Source organism: Schistocerca cancellata, chromosome 9 (assembly GCF_023864275.1).
Source record: "Schistocerca cancellata isolate TAMUIC-IGC-003103 chromosome 9, iqSchCanc2.1, whole genome shotgun sequence".
Taxonomy (NCBI): domain Eukaryota; kingdom Metazoa; phylum Arthropoda; class Insecta; order Orthoptera; family Acrididae; genus Schistocerca; species Schistocerca cancellata.
The window spans coordinates 18,468,610-18,494,691 of record NC_064634.1 but is presented as its reverse complement, the minus strand read 5'-3'; the positions used below and the strand labels follow the sequence as shown (position 1 = coordinate 18,494,691).

At 36.8% G+C, this 26,082-nt stretch overlaps 1 protein-coding gene across 1 annotated transcript in view; it reads right to left on the bottom strand.

Moving 5' to 3' along the window:
* Nucleotides 1-265: 265 nt before the first annotated feature.
* LOC126100620 (UDP-glycosyltransferase UGT5-like) overlaps nucleotides 266-26,082 on the bottom strand; it is a 159,567-nt gene continuing 133,750 nt past the window's right edge. The window contains exons 2-3 of the mRNA XM_049911246.1: nucleotides 3,773-3,992; nucleotides 266-888 (exon numbers count right to left, since the gene is read on the bottom strand). Coding sequence (XP_049767203.1) covers nucleotides 588-888; nucleotides 3,773-3,954 — 483 coding nt within the window. The 5' untranslated portion in view covers nucleotides 3,955-3,992 and the 3' untranslated portion in view covers nucleotides 266-587. The remainder of the gene's footprint in view (nucleotides 889-3,772; nucleotides 3,993-26,082) is intronic.

The window sequence follows — 26,082 nt, the reverse complement described above, 5'->3', positions numbered from 1 at the left end:
CATAGACACATTGACTGTCGGGCCTTAGTGCCTGGAGATGACTGCAGCCATGCATGTGTGTTATGGGTGTGTGAATGTATGCATGTTTTGTTTGGTCTACATCTCAATATAATAGTTAATAACATCCAGCAGTCTTTCTTTCTTTGGCAGCTGTCAACACCTCCTCAGTGTCATAAGCTAAAATCTATTCTTCTCATACTGCTGTTAATTATACCTTACATGTGGGCAATCAGTGTGGCATGACTGGACATATAAAATACACAGGAAAGTGTAATAAATGTATTAAAGCCTTTGTAAATAATCAGACAATCATAACTAGGTAATTACATATGCCTTCTGCAGTTCATGTTATGAAATTCAAAATTTTATACCAAGTGATAGAATGCTATCATAGTAATATGTAAAGCACAATGTTCAGTAGTTAGCACATGTGTACACATTTTTCATTCAAATAATCACAGCTTTGTAAATTTTGTTAGATATGTGATCTTGTTGATCATTGAAAATGCCAGTCAAACATAAATTATTTTATATGTACTGTCTTACTGCCAAAAAATCATCAATATTTTTCTTTAAATGTCAAAAACCTAGTCATTTTTTGCACTTTTCTTCTTCTCAGAAGCTGAATGTTTGGTACCAAAGATGTACTTAACAACATATTTTATTGTTATTGTCATTACCAGTAATGCACTTAAAATGCAAACCAGTAGGAAGAAGATGACATCTAGTAGGAAGTATTGGTACCATGTCAGATCCAGTGCCCCAGACCTCATGTGGTAGGCTCCCTTGTGACGTAAAACATATTCTGTCCAGTAGACAGCTGTATCCAGGGGTTTTTGTGGACGGTCATGAAACAGTTTTGAATACTTTCTCGCATTCTCTACATATCTGAAACAATTGAAACACACCACACTTACATTATGACATACACTATGGAGGTGAACAATATCAGAGATATTGAAATTGAGTTTGTCTACTGTTATGAAAATGAGTTTCAAGTCAGTTGTATTGGAAAGTTAAAATTAAAATTAATGTTAGTTTACGTTGTTCCAGTGTAAGTCATGTGCCGGCATGCTGGTCAAGAACGTTAAAGAGGAGAGGGCTGTGAAGAAGACGTCAGACAATAGTACACTGACCAAGCCCTCTCTAGGATGACACCGACATAGCAGTGGCCTCTAAGCAAAGAGAACATTGCCTGGCTGTGACCCAGTTGAAGATCATTGTAAATCCACAGAGTTAAGTGTTGTCATTTATCTTACTGTAATAAAAATTAATTAATGCAATTTGCCTCAATTGTTGTCTAGCGATCCGAGAAAGCAGGTTCCCTAGGCACCCCATATTTCCAAGTGGGCAGGACACTACATAAGTATAGTAAAGTACTGCAGAAGCATGATTGATCATTGTTGAAGCAATGGTAAATTGATATAGACTATGACACAATGCTGGCCAACGGCCTTGCTGCAGTGGCAACATCAGTTCCTGTCAAATCACCAAAGTCAAGCACTCTCGGGCTTGGCTAACACTTTGATGGGTCACCGTCTGGGTCTGCCAAGTGCTGTTGGCAAGTGGGGTGCAGTCAGCCCTTGTGAGACCAGTTGAGGAGGTAATTGACTGAGAAGTAGCGGCAGCCGTCACGAAAACTGATAACGACCGGGAGAGTGGTGTGCTAACCACACACCGCTCTGTACCTGGATCCAGTGATGCCTAAGAACTGAGGACAACATGGCAGCCGGTCAGTACCATTTGGTCTTCAAGACCTTTTCAGACGATGTTTGTTTTTATGATACAATGCTAGGAAAAGAAAATAATAATCACAATAATAATAAAATAATGTTTTAACTAGGTGTTACGAATTGTGCTCTTAAGTAGTTAGAGTCTTCTCTTTCTGGTAGTAAAAAACTCCATGCTAGCCATTATTTAGTCCTGATTCTATGCAGTTGTAGTCCATTTTGTTTAGTGGAAATCAGGACTTAAATGCTAAAGAAATATGTTTGAAAAATAGTAAAATTTTTCATAAAAACTATCTACTTTACAAAAGATTTCTCAGCAGTCTTCCTGGAAGTTTTTCTCTTAACACTATAAGTCAGTCATTGTTTATTAGGTGTCAGAGACAGCAGTTGTTAAAAAAAAAATGTTCTAAATGAACTTTTAATTTCCAGCCATTTCCACATAGCATAATATGTGCTCTTCACTAAATATCACCATAAAATCAAATCCTAGTTAGCGAATGTCCTCTTTTACACCATACATACAGCAAGCAATCTGTCTGAACTATAGGATAGTGTAAACTTTGCGCATGACAGTAAAAATAAAACACAAATGAAAAGAGACACTTGAAACAACTGTACTTCCTCATCTCTTGGTAGTGATACTGCAGTCAATTTTAGTGAATGAAAAATCTTGAGAATCAATGTTTTGCAATAAGGGAAGTCCAATTCTTTCAGAGTTAAAAATAAACAAACCAATAATGTAGAACGGTTAGACATATAATAGAGGTTTCTTGGGTGCTGGTTTGTTTCTAACAACTCTAGAGTGTCACATTGGAATAAAAAATGACCCTGGAGTCTTAAGTGGCTCTTGTCTTCCCTTGTTACATCTGCACATTTTGTATCAAATAAAGCTTTTGGACCATAAGGCTGTTGAATCTTGCAATCCCACTGGATGTGTGTATGTATCAGGTGATATAATTGTGCATATCTCCAGCAAGGTCACTAGGTGTGGTGAAGGGCAATACATATGCTGGCACCAGGTCATGATGGTAAACAATGGTGACAAGTTTAAGGACAGCCACAGATGTCTGATCTGCCACACTGTCCACTTTCTGCTGTCTGGCAGGATTATTTATGACCACTCGGCAATACTTGACTATTTCTAGACATTAATTTGGACTCCATTATTTCCTGCCACCAATGTTTGGCTTGCACAGATGCATGTCTATTTTAATAATGTGGGCAGTCTCAATTTGACTACATGTTGTGCATAACATGACTGCACTAATGGTGTGTGCTAGTGCTTAGAAAATGATTCACATCAGGCAGCTTCCCAGCCCAATGAAGTGACAATGGTCTCCAGCACTAATGTTTGAGTTATTTAGTAAATCTACAGGGTCCACATGCAAATCACTTAACTGCCTGCGTTCGTGTGTCACAAGATCGAAGACCAACCTGCAAGGAGGGGCTTCCAGATGGACTCTCTCGAGGGTGACTGTGGAGCCGCCACGCAGACATCATCACATCTGCTACAATGCACATTACCTCCAACTGTGTGCGCTGTGGGAGATCTTGTAAATGCTACACAAAGTGTACTGGGCGTTGCTAATTTTGGGCATCCATTGTATAGTTAAATTAATCAATGTTTCTTAATATAATCGATGTGAATAAATATCTGTTTCATTCTTTGACTGGCTTAATTTATAAACCATAATGTATGTAGTAAAGTAATGCAGAAATGTATGCAATAATGTTTTAGTTTGCTTCTGACACAAAATAAATAAAAACCCTGAAAAGTCTTTGTTTGGCTGAAGAGAATCAGGATTTATTTATTTTCTGTGATTTAGTTTTACTTAACTGGTGTTAATTAACACTCATGTTGTTGAAGAAGCAGGCTTATAAAATTACCTTCCTCATTTTCTCCCTGAAAATTACAACCTTTCCTCAAGGGCATAAATTTCTCTCAGTGGAATAATCCTCACCCAAGTTTTAAAGCTTTAACTTATAGAAATTTTAATTATGTTGCATTTTGCACTGCTTTGCAATTCACATGTGGTTCTTACCTTGGATTCAGAAGTAGCTCATTTACTGCCCATTGAAATGATTTTTCAGTGATGTTATTAAGCAGAAGCATAATTCCATATCCAAGACTTTGCACTTTCAACAAGTTTGGTTCTTGATCACCATGTATAGGAACTCTAAGAAGTGGGACAGCAAAGTGAAGGGCTTCTTGAATACTCATCATTCCTCCATGAGTGATAAAGAACTTCAGATTTTTGTGAGCTACAAGGGAAAAAAATGATTATTATAACCTGGAAAGGCATGTATCCATATGAAGCCAGTGATTCCACAAATACAGCTTTAAGTTTATGCCTGCTCATCATTCCACCATCCTATTCTCTGCTCTCTCTCTCTCTCTCTCTCTCTCTCTCTCTCTCTCTCTCTCTCTCTCTGACAGTACAATATATGAAGAGCAACTAGAAATGACATGCATAAATGGATATCAGTTGCAGGGAAATAAAGTATTACATTAATAATATGACAGATTCACTGCTAGGCAGAACAATTTCATGATTGCAAATGAAAAGCATAAAACTGTAACTGCTCCTTAGTATTAATTTAGTTAGATAACTTATTTATTGCTTACATGGCCTTCCAACCCAAAAACAGGTTAACTAAATAATTAATACTATAGAATACCCACAATTTTGTGCTGTTCATTTATAATTTACATCTGTTACATCCATATTCTGCAAATCACTGTGAAGTGAATGGCTGAGGGTAATAATCTGTTTCTTATCAAAATACTCCAAGCAAATGATTATCTAAGAAATACATTCAGGATCTTCAAAACTAATTGTAAACAGCTGAAAAATAAAGTTATAAAAAAGAAAATTAAAGTTTTGTTGAACATTACATTGGTTCACCAGACACATTACAAATTGGTTTTAAGGCCTGCTCACCAAACATTAGGACCATACACTGAGGTGACAAAAGTCATTTGATAGAGAGATGAAGATATACAGATGATGGTAGTCACATACACAAGGTATAAAAGGACAACACATTGGGAGAGGTGTCATTTGCACTCAGCCGATTCTTGTGAAAAGGTTTTCAGTGTGATTATGGGTTCACAATGTGAATTAATAGACTTTGAATCCAGAATGGTAGTCAGAGCTAGACACATGGGATATTCCATTTTGGTAATTATTAGGGACTTAAGATATCCATGGTGTCAAGTATGAGACAAGAATACCACATTTCAGGCAATACCTCTCACCACGGACAATGCAGCAGCAGATAGTCTTCATTTAACGACTGAGAGCAGCAGCATTTGCATAGGGTTGTCAGTGCTAAGAGACAAGCAACACTGTGTGAAATAACTGCATGAATTGACATGGGCCATATGATGAATGTATTCATTAGGACAGTGCAGTGAAATTTGGCATTAATGGGCTATGCCAGTCGGCGACTGACACGAGTGCCTTTGCTAACAGCAAGACATTGCCTGCAGTGCCCCTCCTGATCATATCAGTTGAACCGTAGACTACTGGAAAAGTGTGGCCTGGCAGGGTCTGGCTGTGGTGCAGACCCCACAAAGCCATGGTCCCAACTTGTTAACAAGGCACTGTGCAAACTGGTGGTGACTCCGTAATGTTATGGGTTGTGTTTACTTGGAATGGACTGGATCCTATGGTCCAAATGAACCAACCATTGACTGAAAATGATTATATTTGACTACTTGTAGACAATTTGCAGTCACTGATGGACTTAATGTTCCCAAACATGTAACCAGGCCACAATTGTTCAGGACTGGTTTGAAGAACATTCTGGATAATTCAAGCGAATGATTTGGCCATCCAGATCGCCTGGCATGAATACCGTCAAACATTTATGGAACTAATCGAGAGGTCAGTTCATGCACATAATCCTCTGCTGACAACACTTTTGCAATTATGAATGGTTATAGAGGCAGCATGGCTCGATATTTCTGCAGGGGACTTCCGACAACTTTTTGAGTGAGTGCCATGTCGAGCACTGCACTCTGGTGAGGAAAAGGAGGTCTGACACAATATTAGGAGGTGTCCCCTTATTTTTGTCACCTCAGTATACTTCATGTGACTACTTCTTAAGAACAAGGCAGTTTAAAATATTTTTTAAGGCTCAGAGCAAATGACATTTTCTTTCACCTTTTACTTCAAATATTATCTCACTTCTACAAACACAAGAGAATCACATATTCTAGAACTTGGATGTCATACTTCGTATATTTTGACAGTTATTTCAATGGGCTGCAAAACAATCAATTTTAAATATGTACTTTTGTGTAGGGGAAGGTGTTGTATCTTGGTAACTTTTCAAACTTCGTTTCTAGCCAGCTCTTTAATGGAAGTTTAATATATTCCCTTGCTCCACTTTTCAATGATGCCATTCACTTTTTATGTGGTATAATCTTTTCCTGAACTTACAACAGTTACTTCAAAAAATTGTGTTATTTTTTTAAAAGCAAAAACATGATCCAAAACGCAACATGAGCATGTGCCTACAAACAAACATTCACTTGAAATTTGAAAGCTCTGCAATAAAAAAAAATCTTGGCGATACTGTGTTTAACAGTCTATCTGTTGTGTTATACTCTACTACACACCAACAGTCACTAAGTGAAATAAAATTGAGCAGAAGTATTATAAAAAATGAATTACATGTTATACACAATTTCAAATAGACGCTATTGCAAATTAACACAAATTTCCATTTTCAAGACAAGTAAAATTATTAAGACATTAAAGAAACTCAGATCATTTGTAAGTAACACATGTTCCACTGTAAAAGATTTTCTTCTATTTCAAAGTACAAGATGATGCATGACCAAAGTACAGCTTAACTTTCCACATGTTACATAAAAGGTTTTAAAACTATATAACATTTTACTCACCATGAAATTCTACACCTGAAGAAATTTGCAATATATTTCAGACAGTTTTAGTTCATTGTACAGCACTTAAATGTCTAGAATGCAAAATATTTACAAATGCTGTGCAACACATAACCTCATACCTAACAACAACAAAAACTGTAGAAAATGACTGAAACTGCTTAGGGTAGTCTCCAGTGTGCATTACTTCTGATTCTAAAACCAGTCACTAGACTGAAGTACTGACAAAAAACATTGTTTGTTCCTAGGTGCAAATTTCTCCCCTGCTCTCAATTAATGTCATATGTTGTACATTAACCAGACAATATTTCTGCAATTATCTTTGATCTATGTTAACAGAAACATGTAAATCACAGTGGCAAATAGCATCTTATGTATGAATGTTTCTCTTGTTCTTCTTGTTTCTTTTATTAAGCAAATATTTCCATGTAGCTCATAAGTACAAACTCTTACTATTAGTCTTTCAGTTTGGTAGGAGGGGGAAATGTGTAGAAGTGAAATTGTGAAAACTGAGGAAATGAAAATAATAATAATAATAATAATAATAATAAAAAGAATTGACATGTTCTACATCCACGAGGATCTCCTCAGCACGGATCTATGGAATGAAAAGCTAATCTAATCCAATCTAATCTAAAGAATGAGTGTCATATCCATGGAATCTAAAAAGCAGAGTAATTAGTGATATATGTGTCTGCAACAACAAAACAAAATTTTTGGAGAACTGTTGTATTCTAATGAGAGAAAATTCACTTAGTCTTCTTAATGTCATGCATCAAAGAAAATTAAATGCAAAATATTTTTTGAACACAGTAGTTTCTAAATCAAAGCTTTATTTATGCGCAATGAGTTCTTAAAACAAGTTTTTGAAAAGTACCAGTGTAATCAAGTAAATATTAAGCTACCACTAGTGGACAAACAGCATTGATAGTTAGAGACTAGAGTGTACACACAGTATAGTAATAGGCTTTTGGTACTACTTTAGTAAATTATGGGATTGGACTAGAATTTCTGCATGAGGTTCATATCCCAGGGCTGAATATGACACCCTGTCACCTTCTCAGCATGCCCAAATTCACAGACGTCTTGTAATTCATCCTTTGCATTTTTATTGCCAATTATTTATTGAATTCTGCTGTCATACCTTGCACCATTCTTTACCAAAAGGTAGTGAGCGACTGTGGCCTTGCTTAAAGTGCTTGGTAGTATTTTATATAATTTTAATTTGAAACAAGTCTTCCTCGACTCAGTCCCATAAGTTTGAGGTCTATATTAAGACTCCAAACTTGAAGAGACCAATATCACATTTCTTACAGCCCAGAAACAATATAATATTGGCAAGCAGATGAAATATGTGTCATGCACGATGCTTCTGAATTATGGAGCTAATTATGCTGAAAATACTTTCATTTTATGGCTTCTTTGCCATATCCTAATTTTATTCCCATTATCCACTATTACAAATTGTAGGAAGTGCCAGTCTGCTGCTTGGTGTGGAAAGCACCAAATAATTTAAATTACATCCATTGTGCTAAAATATTTTGTCTGAGTTATGTAAAAGACACATTTGGACACTGATGTTCTTTTATACAGCAAGAAACCCAAAAGCTTAGTTGAGTAAAGAGGGATAATAAGCATAGGTGAAAATGTTATGTCAGAAGAGTTGCTTCTATGCTGTAGAAGAATTTATGAATACCAATCTAAAGTAACCAAGTTAAATATTTTCTTCTGTACCAATAGTTTACAGCTGATCAACTCACTGTACATATGTTACTGTTACTTTGCTTATTGTCAGCATAAAATAACCAAGTCAAATGTTTTCTTCAACACCACAAGCTTTTAGCCGATTTATTTCATTATACAGAAGTAACTGCTGTTTTTTCTTTTTGTAAGTTAATTATAATATATAGGCTACACAAAACCTGACTGTGACTTTTGGTATATCTGTGTGTAAAAATGCACAACAGGATTTTCGGAATCAGTAAAAATCAAATTTCATATGGAAACATTTACTACAGAAAGGTCTGAATGTAAAAAATAGATATCACTTGGAGTGGACAGCCAGTGCCCTATTCACAACGAATCCCTCAGAAAACTGGGCATGTAATTAGCCTTGTAGTTGACTCATTGAAGGACGTGCAAAAAATGTAACCTAACTGAAGGGCAACATACTGATCACATAAATGTGTGAAGTGCCAGAAGCATTCCACATTTACTTACCATCCTTAAATGGATAACTGAAGTTGTAGACTGAATTATTTATAGTATCAAAAGAGTCATAACATGATATTTTTTGTGCTCTCATGAGGAATACCAGCTTTTGTAAGGTTTTAAAGAAATGATGTGTTCTAGTCACTTCATTCATGAAGTATATTGATTAAATATATTTTTTAAATTATTCTGTCAGAACCCTCCTATGTACTGATATGCAAGATATGAGTGGTGGATTTAAGTCAGTTAAATGCTACATTTTAACCACATATATGTATAGATGGAAAGGTAAATTGCATCAAAAGGAAAATTCACTCGAGAAAACTAAAAAATTGACAGACAGGATTGCTGAGTGGTACTTATGCTCAGGAGGTGAAATGCAGTACCTGACAAAAAAATTCAGCAATCAGGAGACACAGTCAGGTGTCAAAGTAATTTTGTATGCGTACTCACCATTGGTGAGCATGTAAATGATTAATAGTTGCTTACCAGGTTTGTGAGGCTATGTATGGGGCAGGAACAGTATGAGATGTTGAGTGATCACTGTGGAGGACACGGAGTATAATATCCCTTGGCCCATGCTAGCTGCCGGAAGAGAGTGATTGGTTCAACGACCTTTCTATTGTTATTGGTTTAAAGTGAAGATATATCACAAGGTAGCGCGATTCGCCTGCATGAACGAAATGTTTATTCCTTAACTCCATGTTGCTCCATGGCGAGCCAAGAAAAGTAAGAAAATCGGAATGTGACTGGACTTATTTATGAGATAGGATAATGAGAGGACATGTAGAGAGTGTGTGCAATGAAACACAATGAAACAGTCATTGTTAGCCCCCATATTATATTTTTTTTGTTTTTTGTTTTTTTTTTTTTTTTTGGGACTCATAAGTGATATGTGATGTTAATGTGGAGTTTAGTAACGTTCATAATACAGTTTGTATCATTTCAAAGCTAAATGCGGGTATTTAGTTTTGATCAAATGATTCTGTGATGAACTATCATGTACTACAAGCCTGTATAGGACTTCGAACATTTGGTGGTTGATGTTTGCTGTAGAATCTGCTTCAATAACATGGTAAAAGAATAGATAAAGTTTTCTCTGCTAAAAAGAACTTATTTCATTCGCAGACAATCATCGAATGACTAAATGTGAATGGCAGTGTTGGAGTTCGAGAAGATCCTATAGAAGTTTTCTTTCTCTTACATTTCAAGACTTTTACAGGCAACCGTCAGAGTCGGCAGCTGCTTCTCCACCATGAGATTAACTTGTTTACGTGTACGAAATTATGTATGCTGTGGGAGTAGTCGCCGCTGATCGAGACAGTTCTCTTCACAGACATATAGAGAGAGAGACTACACAAACTAGTTCAGTAACAATGAGTTTAATATTACCAGCAGCTTAAAAGATTAATTTCTTCTTTTGAGCAGTAAAAATATAGTAAAGGAGGTGCCACAGTCTTGCATGAGGCAGTGCCCTCAGCATGTGACCGAGCTTGAAAGTAGCCTCATTGTGAGTCTCCATTTGGCTGGCTGGTTGGATCATGTAGTATCCAGATTTGAGGGGCATTCAGATGTGACAGTGCCCCAATGTTCAGCTGCACGGGAATGTGAGGGCAGGCATTCTCACTGTCAAGGTTCCAGTTCACCACCCCTGATCATCACAAGTGAGGATCACCATATTCTACACTGAGCACATTGTAACCCCTTCACAACTGTGTATGCCACCTGAGAACAAGTAATAAACTCTCTGTAACATTCTGTGTCATCACACACCATTGATCAGAGACTAGCAGAGCCGGACTAGGGAATTATCATTCCACGCATACAGTGCTGTTAAAAGCACAAAACAAATGGGTGCATTTGGAGTGGTGCCATGACTGGGAAGCTGATGAATGAAGTCACAATGCGTTCAGTGATGAATGGCAGTTCTGCACAATCCCAGATGACCTTTGTTGGAGAATATGATGGTGACCTGGTGAGAAGCCTCATTTAAGAATTTTTAACATGTTGCAGCCTTGTCAGCAAGTGTGATAAATTAATATGTCAATAATCCGCCTCAGTTGCTAAAACATGATACTTTAGCTTTTTATGTTTGACCGTGCCTTATTCTGGCATGTATTAGTTTATTTAAGATGGTGGCTAGTGACAAGAGTAAATCATGTCTTAAGTGCAATAAATTAATAAAAACCACGGAAATATTTGTGATTTGTGGATTATGGTTAGAAAACAGTTTCATAGTGATTGTGCTGGTCTAAGCAACAATGAAATACGTCTCGTGAGAAATTAGAAAGAGCGAATTAAGTTTTGTTGTGAAGCATGCAAGTATGGCTTACATGTTCAGTTGTCAAAAGAGGTAGGAACTACAACGGATTGGGAAGCTGTACAATATTTAAGGGAAAGCACGTGAAATGCAGAAGTGAGTAATATTAACGAGACAAAAAGCTACAGCCACATTGTAAAAAATAGTGTTTGTAATAATGGTAAAGGCAAAATCATAAAGTTAAATGAACGATTAAAAAGTATTCAGCTAGTTGCTGATATACTGAGATGAGATATCACTAAACTTGAGAACGAAAACCGTGAGTTAAAAACACTGGTTGCGAGCAGTAAACGCCAAAGAGCATACACAACTTAAACACGCATTCCAGTGAAAGTAATGGTCAAAATTGTGCAAATAGGCCGAACTCAAATGCCAGTGAAAGTAACGGTCAAAACTGCGTAAATAGGCCTAACTCAAATGCCCTTCAGAGTGAAAACAGTGGCGTAAAGTGTGTAAACAATTCAAAAACTATTTATCGTGTAATGCCAAACAAAGTGACTAAAAAAGTGCCTTGCTCACAATGAAATACATGGAATAAACCTAAGCTCGGGTGCACAAATAAGTTCAGTGTGTTATCAGAAAGCAGCAGCAACTCCATAAACAGTGAAAGTGAACAAGCCACCCAACGTGAAGATAAAAACATTGTAAGAAGCTGCAAAAACATTGCCAATAGCCATAAAACATGAACAAAGAAACATAATGTGCTTTTTCTAGCAGACAGCTACGGAAGAAAGCTAGCAAATATTCTACAGGATGTGAATACGGATCTTCGTGCAACTGGCATCGTAAAACCTGGTGCAAGGACAGAAAATATTGTTGAAGACATCTCAGAACACAAGAATACAAGGGACAGTGACTTTGTTGTTTGTGTGACTGATGCAAATGATGCAGCACATAATGAAGCCAAAACATGTATAACAGGTTTGAAAATTTTTTTACATGTAAGATGGAAAACACCATTGTTGTGATGATACCTCATAGACATGACTTGATCTATAATTCATGTGTTAACAAAGAGATTCGCAAAACAAATATTAAAATCAAACAACTATGTTCCATTTATGCTAAATGCAATGTAGTGGATATTAGCAGACTTGAAAGAAATGTGCACACTGAACATGGTGAGCATCTAAATTAACATCAGAAAACATTTTTGTGTCAGGAGATAAACAATGTTCTAAGTGAAATACGATCACGCAGCAGCCTTGTCTTAAAAGACAGTCCCACAGAGCATTTTATTTATTTATTTATATATTTATTCTTTGCCCATGGACTCCAGCTGAAAATCCAGCTGAGAGTATTGGGTGTGTCATACAATAGGCTATTAACATCAAACTTGATTTCATTATATATAAATGAAACAATTGATTAAACGGAAATAGTCCATAATCATACAAAGGTATTACATGTTTCACATATATGTACACACAAATCCAAACAACATACATGATAATTTTAAAAGATACATTTCAGTAATGATATAACATATTAAACACCATCTTAGTATTCACTCAGACTGTATATACATTTCTCTGTGAGATATAGTTTCAAATGATTTTTAAAACATTTTAGGTCTGTTTCTTTTTTAATGATTTTGGGGAGTTTATTAAAAAACCTTTTGCCTGCTTCTTCTGGGGCAGTCATAGACAGTTTTAGATTTCTGTTTATCATGTAGTAATTTTCATTTCCTCTTGTACCGTGTTTGTGTACATCTTTATTTAGGAGGTGTTTATCACTTGACCCTACCGCCATTATGCTTTGGTATATGTACAGTGAATATACTGTCATAATATTATAGTATACAAAAGCTTGCCTACAGGTCTGTCTTGGTGGTATTTTAGCAATGCATCTCACTGCCCTTTTCTGAATTGTGAATATTCTTTTTAGGTAGCCAGCTTGTGCACTTCCCCATATATGAACTGAATAAGACAAATGTGGGAAGACAAGTCCATAATACATTGATCTGAGGACTTTATCATCCACAGTCTTAGCTGTTTTATGCATGATGAAGATCTGTTTGTTTATCTTTTTACACAGTGCATCGATGTGCTCCCCCCATGCCAAATGTTTGTCTATTATAGTTCCTAGAAAATTTGTGCTGGTTACTTCTTTAATAGTCTTTCCATTTATATTAACATTTATATTATAATTTTCACTATGCTTGGTCTGAGATACTACATTCATTGTTTTAGACTGATTCATAAACAGGTTGTTTTGTGTTAAATATTTATTTGCATTTTCGATAGTCAGGAGTGCTTCCTTCTCAAGCTCCTCCTTTGTGTCAGCTGTGCAAATGATTGTTGTTTCATCAGCATACATTATAAGTTTCTGATTTATATAGCTAGGGAAGTCATTTACGTACAGTATAAATAGTATTGGCCCAAGCACAGACCCTTGTGGCACACCGTGTTTAACTGTTTGTAATTCTGATCTGTAGTTTGTTATATTTCCCCCACTAGTATGTCTGATTTCTGTGCATTGTTTCCTATTTGTAATGTATGATTTAAGTATGTCATAGCATTTTCCTCTAAGTCCATACTGATATAATTTCATCATTAATTTTGAGTGGTTCACTCAATCAAATGCCTTAGATAGGTCCATAAAAATCCCACAAGTCTTTTGTTGTCTGTCAAGTAAATTAAGAATGTGCTCAATTATATCTGTTGATGCTGTTTTTGTTGACTTCCCTTCTCTGAAACCATGCTGTGATGAATGCAGTATACTGTACTTTGTTATAAAACTTACAATTCTATTCTTTATTATCATTTCATAGATTTTAGCAAATACTGAGATCAATGATATTGGCCTGTAATTTCCTAATTCATCCCTGTTCCCTTTCTTAAATATTGGCTTCACTTTACTTACTTTCAGTGAATCTTGGAAATATACCTTCTTCTATCGCAGCATTCAGCATGTGTGTCAGTGGTTTTAATATATATTCTCTGCATTCCTTTATGGGATGTGATGTGACACCATCCAAGCCAGATGAATGTTTAATTTTAAGTTGTTTTATTAGGTTTGACACTTCTGCATCTGTTGTAGGTATGAAAACCATAGTATGATTTGTATGTGGGGGGGTTTAACAATTTACTTACTTCATTTGTTTTATTTTGACTTATTAATTCGTCTGCTACAGTAATATAATATCTGTTAAAAGTATTGGCTACTTCTAGAGGGTTTGCATTGCTTTTCCCACTTGTCAGTGGGCAGACGTCCTCTGCCCGATTTGTTACTTTTCCTCTCTCTCTCTCCATTAATGAACGACCATAAACCTTTTGAGTAGTTCTTTCCCTTATCTATAGACATCCCGATGAGTGATGCTTTAGTTTCTCTGATAAAACTACAGTACTCTTTCTTTTTTATTTTATACAGTGTGTTGTAGGCCTCAGTATTTTTTTGTTTGGAGAGGTCATAATACACTCTCAGATTATTTCTGACATGGATTACTTCTCCAGTCACCCAGCTTTTCTTTTTTTGTTGCTGTTTGACAAGCCTTTTACTAACAGGGCATGTAACAACATAATAATAATTGAATAAAGAATAAAACTGGTTCCATTTGGTGTTTGCATCTTTAACTGCATATATTGTTTCCCAGTTTTCTGCCTCTAACATCTTTTTTAGCTGATTTATGTTATGTGGGTAGTTCTGTCTTCTCATCTCCCATATCTTCTGCACTGAATCACTAGTCTTTATATTTATGTCTATCATGATTGCAAAATGGTCTGCTAATGTGGAGTTTATTATAGGATTATAGGATTTTTTTCTTCAGCTTTTTGCCAGACTGACTCCATGTGATTTGTGGTTGCGTTTGTAAAGGGATCGAGAAAATAAAGCGAATGATTAACAGCCAGATGATTGTAGCCCAAGTTACCTATGGTGTTGTAAGTTGCCACAAATCAGAAACTGCTGTGGTTCCAGTAGCAAAACATACTCTTGCAAAATTGGCACAGCAACCATAAAGCTTTGCTTTGTCTCAACGTCATAACCACCAAAGACCCATTGCTCTCGCAACTATGACCTCGATGGTGCTGACGAAGCAGCTCTCGTCTATTTCAACAGTATGGCCAGGGCCGCCCAAAACTATTGGCTCAATTAAGAAATATTCATGGCAGATATCCCTACAAAATTGGCACCAATCGACCACAGTGTGCTCACTGCCAATTTTGAGCTCCCTCATTAAAAACTTTTGCCTATTGGGTTCGAAAACCCACATGTAAGACAGTTGCAAAATTTTAGAAATGTCTAAATGACTGCCAGCAAAAAATGACATTTTCCTGATTGAACATTTCTTTCTACAGTCCCTGCCAATGGAGCAGCTCCAAATTTCGCCATCTTTCCCTGTAGTTTTCTCCAGCTTCATCTCGTTGTATCCAACACAATACCCATTTTCACACACCATATCGTTCTTCATAAGACCTTGTTGCCTAGCCCATTGTATTGATCTTCGGGTGTTCTCCATAACATGGTATAAATCTTCCATTACAAAGTCGCTCAAATCTGGAAAATTTCTCGCCGTTTTGGCACACGCAGTAATATAAGATACTTCAAAATGGACAGCCTCAACAGAAAAATATAGGTTGTTGGGTGCACTGATCAAGATGCATAACTGTGAGCAACAGGGACATATACCACATGCAACAATATGCATAGCCAACAATAGCTATCATGGTTAGGATGTATGAAACTGTAAGCATTACCTATGGGTAAAGAACTCTGTGAAGACATATATTAAAGCGTCTGCAGCGTATTGGCATAGCAACATGAATAAGCTGGTGAAAGCAGACAGTTAATTAATTTTTTCCCCCACCTCCATATGAAAATAAGTCCTTTTTTGGTATTCCGTGCATATATATGCTTATATCTTCAGAAATATGTGTTTGCTTCAAAAATAGGTATTTTTCTCATGATCAGCGCATGTACCCCCTAAACTGCGTAAGTGCCATTTTCGTTATTGCAGATGTTGGTTTTTTGGTATTGTGGGCTTGGTTTGAGCTATATAGGTCGAGTGAACTGTATGATTCCTGCTGGCTTTGTGGCTGTAGCATTATGTCGTAGGTTGAGACTTTTTTAGGGGTGATGTGATGTTTTGTATTGTTAAAATTAGGTTGTCCTTGCCCTAGACCCCCTATTTCCTGCAGTTGTTCTGTAGTTTCATTTTATAATTGAAGTAAGATTACTTTCACTGTTTCTATTTTCCTGCAGGTTTGTTGGCATGTGTACATAGTGACTATATTGTTGACATTTTGTATACTCTGGACGTAGGCGTTTCTGTCATATTGATGACGTCATGGGTCAAAGCAGATGGATTAAATGGGATGCTTCCCTAATGCCAAGTTCCAAAGGTTTAATTGAACCTACTGACACTGCCTTTGACTGGTAGCATGCTACTGATGATGTGGTGTGTGTGTGATATCCATGCACAAAACTTCCACACAAACACATGGGTCGTTTCACAATGCCGTAATTAGTTTCAACCAGCCAGTGGTAGTCTTCAGTCGAAAGGCATATGCTGAAGCTGACGGTAGACAGAGATCTGTTTCTGTTGTGTTCAATGTTGTTGAGAACAGAATGGAAACCAGTATGTGCCTTTACCCTAAAGGCGATAGCTGGCTTGTCAAAATTGGATACAGTGTTGTGAAATGCTTGTGAGATTATGTCAAAAAATATATAAAAGAATTTTAGATCCCTTATCTCTAAAACAGTATGATATTTTTTTCCATATTTATATTGCTTCTGCATTATTTTTAAATGCAAGTTGGGAAGCCTATGATTGTTTCGTTTTGAGAATAGATAAAATTGTCGTTGCAGTGTGTGGTTGATTTCGATGAGTGATTTATGTCCAGCATTTTGATGATGTGATATGTGAAAGCAGACAGTTGGTATTGATAAAAATCAAAATTTCTGTTATGTAAGCTGGGACTAGTGGGCCAGGGAAAAAACTAACTAGTCGCTCGGTCATTTTAGAAAAAAATTGATATTTGCTGGATGAATTCCCGAATGTTTAATGGGTTTAAAGACATTTTTTTAAAAAAAAATATTCTTAACATTTAGAAACAGTGGCTATTTTTTGCTTTTACAGGCATACTGAGTTGCCCCAGAAATTTCAAATAAGAATCATTAACTGGACTATAAATTAAAACCATGATAACCATGCTGAATGTATTCCTTAATATAGGCCCTACTTTTAATGGCTCAAACTTGTTGATTGCAAGCTAAAAAAGCTCATTCTTTAAACTATTTAATTGGATAGATAAAAATTCTACTCATCAAGCAGCGGCAGAACACATACATAAAAGACAGCTGTAATTGGCAAGCTTTTGGAGCCAGTGGCTCCTTCTTCAGGCAGAAGGGTGGAAGGGGAAGTAATCGAGTGAAGGAGAAAGACTGGAGAGGTCTAGGAAAAGGGGTAGACATTGGTTAAGTCACCCAGAACCGCGGGTCGGAGGAGACTTACCGTACGGGATGAGAAGGAAAGACATTACTTACGGTAAGTCTCCTCTGACCCGCTGTTCTGGGTGACTTTCCCGATATCTACCAATTTTCCTAGACCTCTCCAGTTCTCTTCCTTCACCCCTCTTCCGTCTTTTATGTGCGAGTTCTGCTGCCACTTGGTGAGTAGATTTTTTATCTATCCTAATTGTATTTTTCCAAAGTAAGAGTAATTTCTCAGCCTTAATATTTATTGTGCTATTACACTATACAGTATAACTACTTCTTATAGTGAGAAGCTTACACAAAATGTACACTATTTTAAAAAATTGATTTTTTTTTAATTTTTTCATTCTTTGACCTACAATATCTTTGTAAGGAGAGCAGATAAAAGTCTGAAAATTACACCCTTAATGGATCTTCATGATATCAAACTTAAATTGGAAGTAACAAACAGAAAATATTGTGGGGATGGCTAACCAAAGACTGCAATTTATTGGCAGTACTAAGGAGATTGCCTACATTACGCTTGGCCGTCCTCTTTTAGAATTCTGCTGCGCGGTGTGGGATCCTTGCCACATAGGACTGACAGAGTACATTTTACATTGAAAAAGTTCAAAGAAGGGCAGCACATTTTGTATTATTGCGAAATATGAGAGAGAGTGTCACAGAAATGATAATGGATTTGGGCTGGACATCATTAAAAGAAAGGCGTTTTTTGTTGCAACGGAATCTTCTCATAAAATTCCAATCACCAACTTTCTCCTCTGAATGTGAAAATATTTTGTTGACACTAACCTACATAGGGAGAAACGATCACCATGATAGAATAAGGGAAATCAGAGCTCAAACGGAAAGATATAGGTGTTCCTTCTTTCTGCGCACTATACGAGATTGGAATAATAGAGAACTGCGAAGGTGGTTCAATGAACCCTCTGCTAGGCACTTAAATGTGATTTGCAGAGTATCCATGTAGATGTAGACAAGCCTGTACAAATCTGTGTGTTGTCATCCCCCTTCCACCAACATATGTTCACTCACACTTAGTTAATAATGAGCCCTTGAAGTGTGCAGTTGAACAATGGCGTCTCAAAATAACGAGAATAGTTTTTTTAAGTGTTGGTTACTAACCTTGAAAACTCAATAGTGTGTCATTTAATTGCCAAAGTCAGGATAAATTTCTGAAGGACAAAAGCAAACCTTGGCAGTTGATGAATGTATAGTTCTTGCTGACTTTTCTGAAAACTATTTCTTTGTTGTTCAAGTGAAATACAAGGGCGCCACTGGGTAAACAAACAGGCCACAGTTTGTCCATTTGTGTTCTGTTATAAAGATCCAGATAAACTAGAGTCATAGTTTTTGTGTTGCAAATGATTACCTTGAACACAAAGCTACAGCAGTGCATGCTTTTCACCTGCACTTAACAAACTACGTAAAACAGCACGACAGTTCCATAAACAAACTGATGAACTTCTCTGATGGTGCTGCAAGCCAATATAAAAGCAAACAAATATTAATATCTCCTTTCTCAGAGAAAAAAAGACTGTTGGCTCTGTGCAGAATAGCACTTTTTTGCATCATGCCCTGGGAAGAATGAGTGTGATGGCATAAAGGGTACAACAAAGCGAGCTGTATAAAAAGCTATTCCACAACGGACCTATGAGAACCAAATCTGGACACGTCAAGAAATGTTCAAATTCTGTAAAGAATAGGTAAAAGGGATTACGTATGTTTCATTAAATGTGAGGAAATACGAGAACTCTATGCCAATGTCTTGGAGGAAAGATTCAAAACTTGTCAGAAGATTAAAGGCACCCCATCTTTTCATTGTTTTATACCTCAGTCATACAACTTGCTCAACTGTAAGTTCACATCAACATCCTCTGATAGTGAACGTCATCACTGTGGAAAACTTGTACCACTGACACTTCAAAGTAAGGACATAGTGGCTTGTGTCTATGGCGAACAGCGGTGGATTGCCAAAGTTGGTAACATTGCTCGTCAAAACCAAGATGTGGATGTTACATTTTACCAGCACCAAGAACCCCATTTAAAAAATTTGAAAAGGATCAATTCGAGAGGCCCGTTTAAAAATGCATTAAAGGAGTTGTCTTCTCCCCTGGAATTTATGACTGTGACTAGGTGAACATTTAACCCTGTGCCCAACATGAGTGAAGAAATATCTCTGTTGTTCAATAAACAATGTAGTAAAAACAAATAAGTTGAGAATGGGATAATGTAATGAATTGTCTCATTTTTTAAAGAGTTATCCTAGATATTTTTAAATTATGTAATTTATACACTGTTTCCATCAGCCCAGATATTGCAAACAGTAAGAAACATATTTTTGACTCATATTTGAAATTTTTTTTGTCCATGGAATCTCAAGGTTGAAATTTATACAGAAGTTTGATATCATAAAGGTCTATTAAATGTGTAATTTTCAGATTTATATCTGGTCTATTAACAAAGATTTGCAGACCAAAGAATGAAAAAATTCAAAACATTTGTTTTTAAAGTGTTTTTAAGTATAAGCTTGTCATAATTGTTTCCCTAAAAAAAAAATGTATCTGTACTGAGTAGTGTAATACCACAAAATGTATTAAGGCTAAGAAACTACTCTTTGGAAAGATAGTATTAAAAATGGGTTTTTTAAATTTACAACCAACAACTTTGAGACATTAAAAGTGTATTCCTTAATACATTCAGCAGGGTGATCATGGTTTTAATTTATAGTCCAGTGTCTGCTGAAATAAATACCTCTTATATGAAAGGTCTGGGGCAATCCATTACTGAATAATTTAAAAAACCACAGACGCTTATAAAAGTGTAAGAATGCTTGCAGCCTGAAACAAAAATGGCTGCTCTTTCTAAACGATAACCAATAAATGTTTTTAAAAAATATTTTTGAGTCCACCAAACATGAAGGAATTCACCCAGCGAATTCTTTCCACGAGAATGCAGTTGTCTCCCTTTGTAATTTTATGGCTTTCTCAAGTATGTTTCCCTTTGGATACAATTAATTGATAGTTTTATGGTTTGGATGGTGTACGATCTTCCACGGCATGCTTGTACTTACTTAATAGGCACACGTTTCAAAATCCAAATATTAGATTATTATTTCTCTGAAGGAAACATTGTTTCCAGTATAAATCCTAGATGCAGAATTGTATTGTTTACATTGTGACTGCAGCACTATTCTTCTCTCACCTGTTGTATATAAATATTTCTGGAATAATTTTAACATCTGTTTAACAGGACACTAATGACAGCAGCAGAGAAGCTTGCCGCTGTTCCTGATGTGGATATCGATCCAGAAGGAACACTTAAGTATGTTCTAATACGTGTCTTTGATCCAGAGGGTCCTGATGGCAAAGAACCGAGCAAATTAGTGGTCAGTAACTGGTAAACTAATATTTGGTCAACTTTGTGATACATTATTATTTGAGAGACAGTCCTTAGCATCATTTTTCAATTTTCTCAGTTGAATTTTTCTTTTGATGTCGATGACTTGCAATGGGGAATTGTAGGCTAAGGTTGGTTGTTATCTGCATAACATAGTGTTTCAGTGTTTACTGTTAAATTGGAAGTGAGATGGTGGATGGCGATACAACTGAAAACACACAAAAGATTTTCACTGAAACACTGTTGAACTACAGTTATGGTTCTGTGTGCTATGGTATCTTTGCCAGATAGTGTTGACAGAGGACATGAAAAAGCATTCAAAGAAGAGCAACTTATGTTGTTTTATTGCTAAGAAGGGGGAGTGCGGCATGGACATGCAGGGTGTATACGACCCGGAAGATCCGGGGAAAAACCCGGGAAATTTTTCATTGTTTTTGTTTTCAGTTAAATTTTTGTAATTTTGATTGGTAAGAACCAATACTCTAACAAAGGATATTACTGTGTCTCAATACTGCAGCAATAAAACATGAACAAGAGAAAAAACGAAAATGAAACTTAAATTTCAAGGGAAATGCACCATATACAGCAACAAAACAGTGCTCATACAAGTGTCCGCCAACAGTAAAATGTGTCAAAGGCTTTAGGAAGACTGTGCAATGCTTCATAACAGCAAATTGCCTCCACTGAGCGTGACGTCACAACTGTTTACATTAAATTCATTTTAGCAGTTACGAGCTCGATCATGCGCATGCACAGTTGAGTAGTACCTTCTCCCGCTTCTGGCTACAGAAATTGTTGGCTGTGTAAGCAGTTGCAGCAAGCAGCTGGAGCGCCCAAGCTGCCAGATTTATACATGCGCAGGAGGTCCAAATCTAGGGGGGGGGGGGGCAAATTCATATTCGTGAGGGGGGGGGGGAGGAAACCTTGTTTCACAAAGCGACTAGCATCCAGCGCACGTTAGTTCGTTAGTTTATCGATTATTCATATTACTTTGAAACTCATCCCTGTCAGTTTTTGAACATTTTTAACACATTCTAAGTCGTTTTTGAATGAATCGTAAGTTGATTTGTGAATGCGTGCGTAGTGTACATGTTTCCTCTGTCAGTGGAATCTGACAGAGCTGAGCGAAGTAAGGCTGAACGGATGAATGCCAACCGCTGTCTGATTGTGTGGTTGATTGTGTTTGTGAATGATGAGCATTGTTGTAATTACTAGCGGAATCCATAGATTCAGACTACAGGAGTGGAAATAAATGAATAACAGGTAAGAATGATTACGTATTACCTTCTCGGTGTATACAAGAAAATGAAATTTTGACAAAAAATTTTTGGGCAGATCGCTATACTAGTAAGGGCGAGTTGTACAGTCCCCAGCTAGCAGCTACTTTAAGTTCTGTTCTGGAAGAAGCACGGAAAATGTGTTGTACGACCATGTAACAACGCCTAACCGGAGAATAATCACGGGATAGCTAAACCGGTGATTCTGGTAGAGTTAATGAAGTTAACCTGCAAATAAGCTTTGGCATTGGTAGGAATAGTTACAGAATTAGTGATAACAAGACTGTTTGTTAGAATGATGAAGGAGAAGAAACGGGGGCATTACACAAATTATGGAACAATATGACGATTCCAAGTTTGTATAAAAATTTCATACTACTACTTTTCGATTTCGTGCTTCAGAAACTGGAGTGTATGAATGAAGTGTGAAACTATTTCCTAACGTAAATCTTTTTGCTTGCAGTAGGCCTAATAGGCATTTAATATTGGTACTTTGTGAATTATTTTCTGTCCTTACAAAAAAGACCGTTTGTGCCAAAACAGTCTCATTTATTTTGTGTGTATTACAATTGTTGTAGTATTAGAAAGGCCTATTTTGTTTTATCCAGCAGACAGTGACAAAATAGACGTAATCAGATCGGGAAACAACACCAGTCTTGGGTCCTATTTGTATTAACAGCTTTTTCAGTATTAGACAACGACATTTCGACTTTTTGTGTAGCAAAATGTTTGTCGAACTTTGATGAGGTAATAGATTCTTTCACAGAAGGAAAGCACTCCATGTAAAGCTGTACCAAGATTAGAGGGTAAAAAATTCTAGGAGCTAAGGATTGAAGAAACATGTATTGTCTTGCTTGTCTCATGTCTTTACTGGGTTTATATATCCTATATTTAATTTTATGTCACACAAAGCAGCACGTTGTTAGCTGATAGGGAACAAAGAGTGCAGATTTTCTGAAGAGTTCTTTTTTAACAAAAAGAGGGACAGAATGTCAAACCGGCCAACTGTAAACAGGAGAGGCACCACAGGACATTTTAATTTCCACTGTCCTGAATATGGTTTGATGGCATCCATTACAAAATATACACATTTCAATTCCACAGAGTGAAGTACAGTGACGTGCGATAGAAGAATGCTGTGTGAGGAGACGAGACACTGCACTTTGGCACACTTATGACATGTCTTACATTTCCTCGAACACACGTGTTGCATGCATCAGACCCTTCAGAAAGACGTGCACTACAAAATGAACATATTTTTGGAAATTATAATTTTTTTTTTACGTCCTATCTCAAACGCTCGAGGGAATGGCGGGGTATTGCCCCGGTTCGGAAATATTAGAGATCCGGGACTGATGCGCAGAGCAGTCTGAATTACAGTGGGGAAGTGGGTAATCTCCACGTGACACATTTTTACATTTAGTGTTTTTGCTGTTTCCTCTTATTTACTGCTCCCACGTCAATGAAAACAAAACAGATTTCTGTGGCCGGGAGCTATCAAGAGAATTAAAATACATTCACATAATTATGGAAGGCTGAACTGTGTTATTAGTTGCAGATTTTATTTTATTGCCATCTTTCTGACAGTCAAGCGTTAATTGCCTTGCAGAACAATGAAGTTATTTTTGTTGGTTTGCCAAAGAAATTTTCTTTCATTAATCTTTTCCACTAAGGCAGACAATATATTCGAGACAAAGTGTTTAATTCCACACACTGTGTTTGCTGCATTTCAAGTGCACATTTTCAACTTCTAGCACATTTGGCATTACGCCATAATAAAGAACCAAACATTAGATAGGACAGTACTGGTACTCTAAGAAAATTTACATCCCAAAAACCACATAAAAAAGCTTAATAACAGGTCGTGGGATTCTGGACATACAAATTTGCACTTTAAATGTGAACATTTTACTATGGGTCACGAAATTCCGATTCTCTTGGAGTATCCTCTGATGTCTTGTTTCTTACATAATGTAAGATCTTTTAATGTTTCACACGTATGAACATGCGGGCTCCCTACGACATCGTAGCTGCGCTTGCGCGGTGACGCCTGTCATCTGGCGCTCTCTGGCAACTGCAGAAACGAACCTATTTCTAACAGGTCGAGGGAAAATATTTCGAATGGTGGTTTGAAAATCGTTACCATCAAAGTACCATTCTAGCGGTTACACCAGAACTACATGAGATAAAGTATGATGAATTTCTTAAATCACAAAGTGTTTGACTCTCATTTAAAAATCAACTCTTTGATGATGAGCCATTTAGATGAATTGTGAGCCTGGAAGATCAGACATTTATGTCATTATTAAAAATTTTACTGGCACCTTTGTGTGATACATCTTAAATTGTAATACGCGCATAAAAGACCAACATTTTATGTGAAAGCTTAGCTTCTCTTGCAGCGTATTAATCTTATAGACCAATATTATATGTGAAAGCTTTGCATTTCGTTTAGCAACACTATTTACATTAATTTGAACCATTAACTTTTTCTGTTTGTGTGTTCGAGCTACTTAACAGTGATGTTGCTGTTGGTTGACTACATCACGTGTCCTAAGCTCTGAATACCTGCTGTGATCGGCTGGCGAAATCGCATGAAATGATATATACACTGTAGGGTTTGAAATGAAAAATGACCTATACATACCACATTTTAAAGTTACGGTCATGTACGAGGTGCGACAATAAAGTAATGAGACTGATTTTCTTTGCAAGATGTGGCACCCCTGCAGGCTTGCGTAGGCACAATATCAGTGACCTTGGTCTATAAGCCGCTTCTAGTCCAAGCGGCATGTTGAAGCAACTGCTCAGTCATGAGTTGTGCTGTAATAAGTTAACACGTGTTAGTGTCTCTCATCACAGAAACGGAACTGCATAATATTGCGCAACACTATGCCATTTCTTTTTGGGTTAAATTGAGTGAAAACGCGACGACAACTGACGGTAAGCTTAAGAAGGCTTTTGGAGAGGAGGTTATGTCAAAAGTTCAAGTTTTTGATTGGCATAAAATGTTTAGTGAAGGCAGAACAAATATTGAAGATGAAGACTGCAGTGGACAACTGTCAACCTCACGGATGGATGTCAACTTGGCCGGGGTGCATGAACTCATAAAATCTGATAGAAGGTTATCCATGAAAATGATTGCAGGAGAACTGCACATCAATCGAGGAACGGTTCGTCTAATAATAACATTGCTGATAATTGGATTCTGCATCACGATAATGCACCATCCCATACTGCTCTGTCAGTACAGTAATTTTTTACCTCAAAACAAATTTCAGTACTACCAGAGCCACCTTATTCACCAAATATTGCTCCGTGCAACTTTTTTCTCTGTCCAAGAGTCAAAATGGCGGTCAAGGACACCATTTTCAAACAACACAAGATGTCCCAAAAGCTGTGACGAAGGTCTTGGAGGATATTACAGAAGATGAGTTCCAGAAATGTTACCATCAATGGCAGAAGTGCTAAAAAAAGTGTGTGCAATCAGAAGGGAACTACTTTGAAGGAGACAACACTAAAATTGACTAAAACTGTAAGCAACATTTTTTTTCACATCAGTGTCATTACTTTACATTCGTACCGTGTATACTGCCATGCCCCCTTTATTTCTGTTACAGAAACCAGTATTATTTTGAAAAGAACTGTGCACTTTCTTTCTGTTTCCAGCGATTATATGTATGATACATTGTATATGTTGGTAACAGTGCAGGTTTCTAGCGTCTGTAAATGATTATCTTTGCAAGTATTTACTTTTGTGTTCTGAAGCAGTTTGTTCACATGTTAATAAACGTT